Below are 12,210 nucleotides of genomic sequence, written 5' to 3' on the forward strand. Positions count from 1 at the left end.
ACACACACACACACACACACACACACACACACACGCACACCTAGCACTGGAACCTGTAACAATAACTAGACACAGGACTTTACATTATAATGTAAAATAAGTTTTAACTAGCACCGTGACTGAAGCCAAACCTGCAGCCGTCCTGCTGTCTACAGGTGGACGGTCCAACCAGCCCACAGAGACCATGATGGGTTCAGAATCAATATAAGTAAATCTACGTCTGATAAAAACAACAAACTGTGTGAAATATATTGCAGTGGACTGTAGCTTATATAACATAATTTTAACTCATTAATTGATAATTAGGAATAACTTTATTAGGTAGAGGGACAAACGAACGTTAAATAAATTAGAACAGGTTCATTTATACCTACACTGACAAGTTCTGGGTCTCACAGGTGTCTGGAATACCGTGCCAGCCAATGAGAGGACAAATGTATCCACAGATATTCTGGCGTGCCGCTCATGCTGGCTGTATTTCTATAGTATTTATTGGTTTTTCTGTGTCAGGCGGCAAGTGTGATCGCGGTCGACCTAAGGTGTTGGCAGGAAGCAGTTCTGTATGAACTGAACTGTCAGGATTCATGTCTCAGCTTGCCAGGTTGTCCTGCCCTCACCGAGACCCTCCTCGTTTTATTGTAATCGTTCCAGAAAGCCGAACCCACTTCAGAGATCCACACAGGAAGTCAGGTTCCATTAATCAGATCACAGCATGGCACGCTGTTGGCTACCAACCAGTCGCTGCATGCTAATGAGGTGGGAAGAGGATGTGGGAAAGGAAGGGGGGAGGTGTGTGCTTTTAGTCGAGGGGGATGAAAAACAAACTATGGTTCTGAGATAAAWTAAAGAGCTCCTCTTTAACGTCAGCTAAAGCTGGACTTCAACTAAAATGTCAGTTATTTTAGTAACTGAGTACTCTGATTAATCTGTCAATTAACTGAGTAATTATTCTATTTATTCTCTCTTTAATCCTGAAAGCTGTAAATCATTCAGATTCTGTCTGCACTTAAGGTTTTTGGTCCTTAGTGCAAACGTCAGCCAATAGAACGACAGAACCATGACATCACTGGGTGCACTTGTTTCGCTCACAGGGTTCGCTGCAGATAAAAGCTCATTACTGACTTTAGATGTGTGTTTAGCTAAGAACTTCACGACTTCTGATGGTAAAACTTGTTAGAAGTACAAGCTAGTAGCAATGTATGTCTTTTTCCATCCATCCATCCCTCATCCTCATCTTGAGAACGCAGATGGATCAGGGAGGTCCAGACCTCTCTTCCCACAGCCACCTCTTTAGAGCTTCTGGGAGGACTTCAGGGTGTTCCCAGACCAGAGACAGTCTCTCCAGAATGTCCTGGGTCTCCCTGAGGGGGTGGGTGGGAGTGGGGGGTGTCTCCTCCCAGTTGGACTTGTCCAGAACAACTACATAGGGAGGCTTGAAGGGGTCCTCCTTACCAGATGAACCCCCTCAGCTGGTTCCTCTGAATGTGGATCAGCAGCTCTACTCTGAGTCTCTCCTGGAGAACTGAACTCCTCAGTCTGTCTCTAAGCGAGAGTCCAGCTACCCTGCAGAGAAAACTCATTTGGACTTAACTGAATCTGGTTTTTTAACATACATAAATAAAATAGACTGAATGCTACATCCCTGCCTCCTCACATTGTTTAGAGTAGGCCAGGCCAACCAGTAGATCAGGATCTACTGGTAGATCTTTAGCTGGTTAGCAGTAGCTCACAGAGCAATGGATCACGGAGTTTGTAGAACGCAACATTGTTTAACATTGCAGCCTTAAACGCGCTCTTCGCAACATTTGTTTAACATTGCAGTCTTCAACGCACTCTTTGCAATGTTTGTTTAACATTGCATTCTTGAATGTACCCTTGTCAATGTTTGTTTAACATTGCATTCTTGAACGGGCTCTAGTCTCGCTAGTTTTGGGTGCTGTGAAACAGCACTTCGAACGTAGTCTTGCGAGATTAGGGTCATTTGTTAAAACATGGCAGCGAGGCGGAAAAAAATGAACGAAAGACAGCTAACAAGCAAATAAAAACTTATTATTTTCACCTGGAGTGGGAAGAGGACTCATGTAATTCGAGCGCTGCCTTGGCTTGTCCAAAAAGGATAACGTGGAACAGCATTTCTTTCAAAAGAATGCGCAGATGCTATGAGGCGGATTTCCCCTCCTAAGGTAAGGCTGCTTTGCTAATGCAGCCCCGTACCTGCCTTAAAACTCGTCTTTCAGCGATGACGAAGTTATGAAAGAAGCGTTTGATGCTGCAGACGTGCTTTTCCGTGATTTTAAAAATAAAAGTGAAATTGTGGCTGCTTAAAGACGTGCAGTTGTCCACCAGGATCGATGGATGTGTCCAAGTTCGTGTCCGTGTTTCAGTCTGGACTGCTCTGGGTTGAAAAGTAGGTTTTGACTCTTCAAAATGACATTGGGATCAAATCCAGAGCAACAAGTCGCATGGATGGAGAGTTCTGGAGTCTGCTTTCCCTCACATGAAAATCATCAAGTCCAACAACAGATCCACAAAGACTGGCGATCATCTGGAGACCTGCTTACACCTCAACCACCTCATACTGCCTGCCTATGAGACCCTGGTCTCCTCTCAGTGTCAGAAGTCCTACTAAGGTAGACATACATTTTTTACATTATTTATTTATACATTATTTTTATATAGCTTGCATAAAAAGTTGTCTCCTCTAGACTTGTCACAATGTGTCTGTATGTTGTTTTTATTACATTTTAGACCAGACTAGTGTCTTATACACTGACTGGCACCTTTGTGTTATTTATTTATTTATTTATTTATTTATTTATTTAGCAGTTTGGGTGTGCCCTTGTTTTCCGTACCCAGCGTGGCTGTGTGTGTCTTGTTTTATAGGTGGTGAACCAGGTGGAACTCTTTGAATGGTCTGGAGCCAGCAGTCTGGACCAGGGAGGGACTGAGCTCTTCAAGACCTACAGATGACATTATCCTGCATGCTGCAATTTGAGGTTTGACATAGTTGTTGGAGATATGTGAATCTGCACCATCGTAAGTCACTTTTTGTAATAGTATAAACGAGAGAGTTTTACTGTATATTGTGCGCTTTGACTTTAGTTTTTTGTTTTGTTTTTCCTCCCCTGTATGGAGAGAAAGAGAGGAGAGTTCTTTGAATAAATGGAGACGAGTTCCCGTGCTCCAAAGTTATTTGACTCTGTGGTTCTCAGTGTGCAGGTTTCCAGCCCTTATAGCTCGCATGTTACAGGGAATACTAATTGAAGGAGGTAAAAAAAATTATCCTTTTTATTCGAGCATCACTTTTTTGTTTCTCTGTCAGGAGTTAGTAAGGATTTTATATTTTCTTTTTTTTTTGTAGGTAAATATATGGTTAAGTAGATAGCTTTGTTTGACAATACTTTAAATTAAATAAAACTAACAACACATTACTTTCTGTTTTATTTACTTTAAAGAAGTGAGGAGTAGGGAGATGAAAAAATATGTTTTTTGATACTGAGACTGGACGAGTAGATCTCGGCAAACTGCCGACTTCAAAAGTAGCTCTTGGTTCAAAAAAGGTTYGGCACCCCTGGTTTAGAGTTAAATACATGACTTCTTGTTAACAGGTGCTGTCACCTTTTACTCCCATAACTCTTTGTTACATATAGAAATTATTCATCCAGACATAGACGTCTTCATCTTATTTCAGCCAGTCTGTCTCTCACTGACATAAAATGATAGATTTCTGTCAGACCTCTTCATAAAACAGAGTTCCACCCAAACTGCCAAATACTTCAGCCACATTTTTGCTTCAAATGTTTTTTATAAACCTGGACATTAAACTTCTCTCATTTCCTCTGCAAAAGGTTAGAAACAAAAAAATTCACCCGTGGTGCCATCAGTGTCTTCTGACACTCACTGTTCTGGAATGTTTCAGATCAGACTTGAAGTTTTCTCACAGCGACTGATGCTTGATTTTCAGCTAGTTTCTGCCGGCTTTTAGTTAAGTTTCTGGTCAGGGAGTGAGAAATGTGTGGTTACCATGGTGAGCCACTTAAATTGTCTTGTAATTGCACAATTTCTACTGTTTTTAAAATGTGGGATTTTTCAGCAGCTGCACTGGCAGAATCTCAATCAAAAAGTTTTCTTTTGTTTCTCCTTCAGATGGATTTTAACCTGAAGCCTTCATTTTTTTAACCAAATCTCTGTTTTCTTTAGTTTGAAAACCTGGTTTTGATTCTCTGTAGCTGCTTCTTGTGATTTTAAAGACATTGATGTTCGACGGCAGCTCGTTGAGCTGTGCTGCTCTTTTCCTGCTTCTACAGCAACAATTAATAACCATAATCAGTGCCATCACTTGACTGATGGTCTCTCCTGCTGGAATAACCATCTCTGCAGTGATTAGGACTGCACTAATATTATTTCAAGTAATAATAGTGGTGGTAACACATTTAAGGGCCTAATCGTCTGGATTTATTAGATAAGAAAATGCCAGACTGTCTGTAAAAGAGGCAGCTGCAGGCTACAGTTTCTCTCTGTGTGCAGGAACAATAGGCTCTGAGCTTTTCTGCAGGAAGTCAAGTCCACGTTTTGAAAGGAAGTACGAGAATAGAAGCGGGAAGCGGGCTGGTTAACACCCTGCAGTCAGATCTGTCAGTCAAAGTTTCTCCTTTTTTTCCCCCTGAAGACAGGTTTTCCTCTCTGGAGAGGAGCGGTTCTCATGACTCTGCTTGAGTCTTTCATTTAATGTTGTATTTACAGGCAGCAGATCTCATTTATCTGTGATTTCATTTACTCTCAGGCTGTAAGAATTAAAGGTGGTCTTCTGACTTTAGCTGTGTTTTCGGCTTGCTTGGTTCCAAACATYACATTCTACAGGTTTGAGCCAGAGGGGGAAGGAAACGGCTGAGGGATTAGCTGAGCTTTTCTCTAGTAATGGAACTACTGATTTGGAATTMAGCCATGTGGTGATGGGGATATTCGGGGGCGGGGTTACCTGCCGTTCATGCAAGATTAAGGATACAACAGCGGGAGTTTCTGTCCATTTAATGGAGCTCATTTGGACGCCGCAGGGAAGGACTCTAAAGGAAGGCTGAGTTCAACAGTGGCCAGAGTACACCTGGGATTTATAGTGGCTCGACACGGCCCTGAACTCTGAAAACCCAGAACTGAGCCATTCATTAGTCCGTCTCCGGCCAGTTGTAAATCATTGATCAAACCAGAAACATAAAATAATGTGAGCTTTTAGAATTAACCCAGCCTTGCAAAAAGGGAAACAGCCATGTGGTCCCACAAACCATCTCTCATCACTACATCACACCTCGAGCTGCAACGCTGGATTATTGTTTCATTAGATCATTCGTTTTGACCCTTTGACTACCTCCGTCTGAGGCCCTGAGGCATAAAGACCTTTTTACTAAAAACAAAAAAAGACACGTTTTCCAAGGGATGCTTTGAGACACCAAAAAACCCATCAAAAACATTTATTTTACCAAAAAATATCAAAAGGCTAATCTAAAGCTTAAAGTTGCAAATTTTTTGCTACAAACTAAGAGCAGCAAAATGTAAAAMTATCAAATGTTAGCTAGAAGCTAATAGTAGCAAAACTCTTGCTAAAAGATGAAAGTAGCAAAGCTTTAGCCAAAAACTAAAAGTAAAAAAGTCTAGTGAAAGTTAATGTAACAAAYGTAAACTAAATGCTAAAGTGTCAAATGTTTAACATAATCTGAAAAAAACAATAGGCTAACCAAAAGCTGAAAGCTGCTAACTGTAGCTTTGAGCAAAWTTAGCAAAAACCTTGCTAAAAGTAAGGTTTTTGCTATTTTTGCTAGCTACATAGTAAAAACAAAAGCAGAAACTTAGCTTAAAGCGAAAAGTAAATAAAACTAGATAAATGCTAAAGTAACAGAATTGGAACTATAAGCTAAAGCTACTAAAGGGCTTGCAAAATACACCAAAAGGCTAACCAAAAGCTTAAAATTGCAAAATCCTTGCTGCGAGCTAAACACAGCAAAAGGCTAAATAAAAGTGCAGTATGTTGGCTAGAAGCTAATTGTAGTTAAACTCTTGCTGAAAGTAGCAAAACTTTACTTTGCAAGCTTCTACGACTCGCTCAGGAAGTGGCGAACACCCGTGATCGTTTTGGAACATCTTGAACCRGTTAGTGTCTAGATTCTAGACACTAACSGGTTCAAGATGTTTTTGATGAATTTTTGATMAACGTAAGATGAATTTGGAAAAAAAATCATATTTTATTTTTCACTAAAAAGGGTTCAGTGAATGCYCATACCTCAGTGGTACCTCAAAAAAGGTTAAGAACCACTGGTCTAGAATATGCAGTTCAGTGAGATCTTTAGCAGTTCTATGTTTAACAGCCCCAGATGTTTGGCTACCTGTTGTTGATTTCCTGTGGAAAAATGCTAAATTGTAAAAAGAATCTGTGCTGCTTCTYTCCTTGCATAGATCACACTGAGGCTACTCACTGCAGACAGAAGTGACCCATATCTGATGTTTCTGACAATATCCAACCCAGGCCTTTTTAATTTGTGATCCTACATCCGATCCTGATGGTTTTCAGCATGGCKTCAGTCTGAACACTCYGGTCTCAGTGAGGCTGGGGGATACYGATTGATCCAGATGTTGATATTATCATTACTAATGTCCTGCAGTTTAAAGCTCAGAACTCAGCTCATCTTCAGCAACAGAACAGAAGTCCAGCTGCTTCCATACTGCTMCTTTTTTAAACTTTCTAGATTGATCATGTCCTGATGGCTGAGACACCAACGTCTGATGCTAATGGTGATACCCATATGTTTGTTAGATCCATACCAGCATGATGGATTCAGACTTGTTGTTCCAGAAGTGACATTCTGCTCCTGAGTTGGCAGGAAGCAGCAAGATGAAATGTAAACATTTGACCAAACATTTACAGCAGATAATAATTTGGTCAACTCTGACTGGACAACAACTTCAGAACAGATCAACACATGCTATCATGTACCATCAATATTTACTTCTGTAAACACAGCGGGTTGGATGTGATGTCACTTCTTCTTCTGCTTCAAGGCTGTGGACTGATGGAGGTCCACTTTAGAATGTCAACAGAAAGCTAAAAATATCTGGTCGGAGCTTTAAGATCTGCAGGATGAACAAAGTCTGGGACTGGAAGAAGGTGCCAGAAGATCAAAACACAAATTTAAACTAAAAAAGGATYGTAAAGAAGAGTAGCACACATAGATAAAAGTTTAAGAAATTAAAAGGTTATCTATATTCATCAAAAAATAGCCAATAGTATCAATTGAATYTCTAGAAGCTAAAGGCATCAAAAGGTGGTCTCAAAAATACTGCATCAAAGGCAAGCCATTAGCATAAAAAACTAACTAGAAGCTAAAAGCATTAAAACACATTAACACACCTAAGCCTTCGCTAAAAGCTAAAACGATCAAAAGGCTAACTAGAATCACCAAGCATCTAAAGGCTAGCTAGAAACTAAAAGCAGCACACCACCAGCCTAGACTAAAAAAAGCCTAGCTTAATGCTAAAAATATCAAACTAAAAGCGTCAGAAGGCTAGTCAATAACATCAATAGCTGTTACGGAATAATGTTGGTTTTTAATGCAGTGCTGCCTGAAAGATCGAAGGTTACGGGTATTCAGTGTTGGTTTTTAACCTTGCTGCTCATTTACTGAGATTTGTCCAGATTCTCTGAATCTTTTGATGATATTGTGGATGTGGACTGACTGATGATGAAATCACTAAATTCCTTACAGTTGTACTTTGAGAAATGTTCTTAAACTCTTGCACTATTTGCTCACACAGTTGTTCTCAAAGTGGTGAACCTTGCTCCATCCTTGCTTGCGAACAACTGAGCCTTTCAGGGATGCTCCCTTTTGGACCTAATCATGACACTCACCTGTTTCCAATTAACCTGTTCACCTGTGGAATGCTCCAAACAGGTGTTTTTTGAGCATTCCTCTACTTTTATGGTCTTTTGTTGCCCCTGTCRCAGCTTTTTTGGAACATGTTGCAGGCATCACATTCAAAATTAATTAATATTTGCAAAAAATCAATAAAATTCATCTGTTTGTATGTTAAACATCTTGTCTGTATGTTTGTTTTACACGACTTGGGGCTGTAAAAAGGCTAGCTAAAAGTATCAGTGTTTTAGTGTTCCTGATGATGATGACTTTTTTTTCCTTTTGTATTTCAGGGAACGAAGCCGGGATCGACACAAATCTCGCAGCAAAGACAATCGCTCAGAAAAGTCAGTCACGATCAACACGCCGCCGGCGGAGCCGCTGCTGGGCGACTCGACGGCTCGAAGCGAGCAGGCTCAGGTAAACAACAACATCACTCAGTCAGTGGGATCATTCTCCAAACAGGTTAGTGGTTCCTGGTTGGCWATGTGGGTTAGTCTGATTTGGATTGGATTGAAGAGATTTAATGTTTATGGCCCGAGCCTAGAAGGACCATCTGGTTCTTCAGGACCAAKGCCAGGAAGGCGTGTCCTCTTCTGGTACGGATTTGGGATTTTCCTTGTATAAAGCTGCATTTTTAATTCCGCTTTAAAAACAAACTGATCATGAGAACCAGTACAAAATCAGGAGGCAGCCTTGGTGAGTCCGTCTGAAATGGAACAGGCCAAACTAGAACCCACTTCAGCTGCTTTTACCTGTCAGACTTTGGACTCTGTTCTCTGTGACCGTGCTGACCCTGACGTCAGAACATGGATTATGTGACGGATTATTTGACGAAAGAGAAGGTAGGAACCTTCCTGATAGTGTTAGCAAAATATCTCCTGAATTATTGGACAGATTTTAATGAAAATTGCTGAAAGTGATCTCATCATAATTATTTATCCTGACTCAGACATTTTGGCTTCGGATCAAAGATGGATCAAATATCAGTCAGGCCGATCAGAACCGTGTCAGCCGGGCTGGTTTGCTGCAGCCCGACGTGTCGAGGCCTGAAGTTCGCTGCAGCTCCTGAGGAACACGAGTTCTCAGTCAGATACCAGGTTTTCTTTGGTTTCATGTATTTATCTGTTTATAACGTGGAACCACTGAAGTCTGTAAAATCAGTTCAGATTAACTGGGTTTGGGTCAGAGTTTAATATTGGAAAGAACATAATTTTTACTGTTTTTCAATAAGTTATAAAAACTTTATTTCACTCAAACAGCCACTGATATAAAAGATCCTAGATGGATTAATTTTATTGTTTCCAAATGACTGGAAATTTTAAAAATATTTTGTTTTCATGCAAGATAATTTTAATTTCCTGTAAACATTCAGAAAACTGAGATTATACAACCAAAAGAAACAGAATGCTAGCTTAAAGCATAAAAGACCAGCCTTAAGTTTAAATTAGCGAAAAGCTAGTTAGAAGATAAAAACATCAAAACACTAGCTCAAACTAAAGGCTGCCTAAAATTATCAATAGGCTAGTTTAAAGCACCAAAAGGCTGGCTAAACGCATCAAAACAAGACTCCTAAAAAGTAGCAAAATATTAGTTAAAAGCATCAAAAATCTGGCTTAAAATTGGAAGTAACAAAAGGTTATTTAAAAGCTAAAAGAATCAAAAAAATATTTTAAGCTTAAAAACTATTGCTAAAAGCATAAAGACACAAGTTTAAATGGGAAAAAAGTAACAAAATTGCAGTTAAACGTAAAACAATAGGAAAAGGATAACCAATTGCATGAATTGGCTAGTTAGAAGCTAAAAGCTTAAAATGGCTGGCTCAAAGCAATTGAAGGCTAGCCAGTAGCGTRAAAAGGCTAACTAGAAACTAAAATCATCGAAACACCAAGTTTTAACTAAAAAGGATCAAATGGTTTGCAAAAAGCATAAAAGCACAAGCCTAAAATAAAAAAGGCTTGTAAAAATTGGAAAACATTAGCTAAGAATAAAAAAAATAAATCAAAAGGCTAGCCAATAGCATCAATTGGCTAAAATCATCAAAAGGCTAGCTAGAGGCTAAAAGTATTAAATGGKTGAAAGGTACAATGTGGGTAGAGTTGGGTAATGAAATAATGTGCACAGCCAAGAATGCTGTATTGCAAGCCATGCTCATGATAAACTGTTATTTAATAGTAGTTTGCTCATATGTGTCTGAAAAACAAAACAAAACAAAMGAATTCAGTAAAACCACAATGAAAAATTAGACTTTAAAATTTAATTACTGCACAGTGAGATCCGACCATTAGCATTGTTGCTAACTAAATATTCCTCTTCAGAGACATGGGTATTTCCCATGATGATGTCTTTTTAGATGGACATTGTCTTTAACTCATGGAAAGAAAAAAAACGGTAGATATTGTCATTGAGTGATCTGTTTGAACAGAACCRTTACAGCAGGTTGTTTCAGTTTCAGGAACCAGTCCAATCCTCCAGGCTTTATGCTAATATGGGAGTTTCTCAGAGTTCTTTAGCTGGTTCTGTGTCTGGGCACCGTCTGCTCCAAGCCGTTGTTTCAGCATTTGTAGGAATGGAAGTGAGTAACCGGGTCAGTTTATCCTGCAGTTATTCCTGTGTTTATCTGGATATGGGAGCTGGTGGGAAGAGGCGGATTAGGGTCGCCTGAGTGGAGTCGTCAGCTGTGTTCTGAAGTGGTGTCAAACAGGAGGAAGGTGATGTGTTTAAACCAGAGGGAATTCTTTGTGTGTTAGRGCCTTCGTAGTCAGGGGTGTGTGAGGTTTGTGTGATTTTTGTCACACCAGACCTGTGAGGTAAAAGCACTTGGCTTGTGTGAACATTTATTCAGAGACGAGGCTTGAAATGCATGTGAACCCATTGGATTTAAATTAAGGCTAGTAATATTCWGTTCTTAAAGAGACCTGAATCGTTGCTTCTTGTGATCCGCACAGTGTCTGGAACAAGTTTAGGATCATGGTTTCTTTTCTGTAGTGTCTCGAGCAGAATTTACAGCTCCCTGAGGTTAGGTTTGTGGCTAAAGAGAGGTTAGCATTAGCTTTCCTTCTGATGGGATTGAATACATTTAGGACTTTTTCATTGATGTGGAAAAACATGGTATTTATTTTTATCATCCAACACCAAAGTTATTTGAAATTGAATTAATTAATTTTATGATTCATTTTAATCCTTTTGTAGGACCTTTTCTGGTCTAACCACTACCTTGTCAGGGSTGGTATTACCAGTGGGGACCAAAGCCGAGTTCCAAAATGACGAAACCTCTTTATTGGATTTGGATTAGGTTTAGGGCCAACATGTGAACTGAGTTTAGGTTAAGATTGAACTGGTAATAGAACTGATCTGTTACTGGCTCACTCGGGAAATTATTCACATCTTTGTACTGAATCAGGATTCACGAGTCCYAGGTCTCAGTTGACCTYCCTCAAAGTYTGTCGAGTCACAAGAAAAKCAACTGAAACAGTCAGATGAGTCGGGTCTCTGTTTCTAGGTAAAGACTCACCTGAAATGATCCAGACTTAGATGAGTCAGGTCTATGGTTCAGGTTAAAGACTCATCATTAGTCATGAAACAGAAACGGAAATAAATTGAAGTCATTACAATTTATTGTTAATGTTAGAAATACAAATTTGTGTGTGTGGACACGTTTTCTTACATCATGGGAACCATTTTCCCAAGAAAGCAGCCTCGTAGGGACCGAACGTGCATTGTGGGGACCAATGCCAGTTACAAATGCAAATTACAGGTGGGGGGTTAGGTTTAGGACCAAGATGTGAATTGAGTTTAGGTTAGTTTTAGCGTCAGGTTAACCTGTGAGGTTAACTGTAGCGTAAATGGTCAGGGTTAGGCTATAAAATTTCCAAAAAATGAATTGCAGTTGATCCACGGTCCCCACCGGGATATAAAAACAAACGTGTGTGTGTGTGTGTGTGTGTGTGTGTGTGTGTGTGTGTGTGTGAGGGCTGTCAGCTTTGTCAATAAGTTTCTCTTGATAATTAAGGGAAATTAAAAAAGCTAAATATCACTTAAACCACTAGACAGATTAAATAAAAATCTTAAATAAWAATCAATGGATGTTTCTCTACAACTTCAACTTCAAAATGGCCGCTTCAGCTAACTCCCCACCTCCATCATTTCTCACTAAAACTCAGGAGACTAGTGTTCTTTCAATGAATGTAGAGCTTTTATCTACACTATATTTATCGTATATTTTGTATAACCTGACTTTCTGTGGTTTCTTGGATGGAAGCAGTGTTTTACATTCTTACACACACACACACACACACACACACACACACAC

The 12,210-nt window shown here is 39.7% G+C and overlaps 1 protein-coding gene across 1 annotated transcript in view; it reads left to right on the forward strand.

Annotated features, from left to right (window-relative positions):
• LOC106519170 (vang-like protein 1) overlaps positions 1-12,210 on the forward strand; it is a gene marked incomplete at its 5' end in the record, with an annotated part of 62,842 nt that overhangs the window by 21,758 nt on the left and 28,874 nt on the right. The window contains 1 exon segment of the mRNA XM_014010730.1: positions 8,192-8,318. Coding sequence (XP_013866184.1) covers positions 8,192-8,318 — 127 coding nt within the window.

Source organism: Austrofundulus limnaeus, unplaced genomic scaffold, assembly GCF_001266775.1.
Source record: "Austrofundulus limnaeus strain Quisiro unplaced genomic scaffold, Austrofundulus_limnaeus-1.0 Scaffold72, whole genome shotgun sequence".
Taxonomy (NCBI): Eukaryota; Metazoa; Chordata; class Actinopteri; order Cyprinodontiformes; family Rivulidae; genus Austrofundulus; species Austrofundulus limnaeus.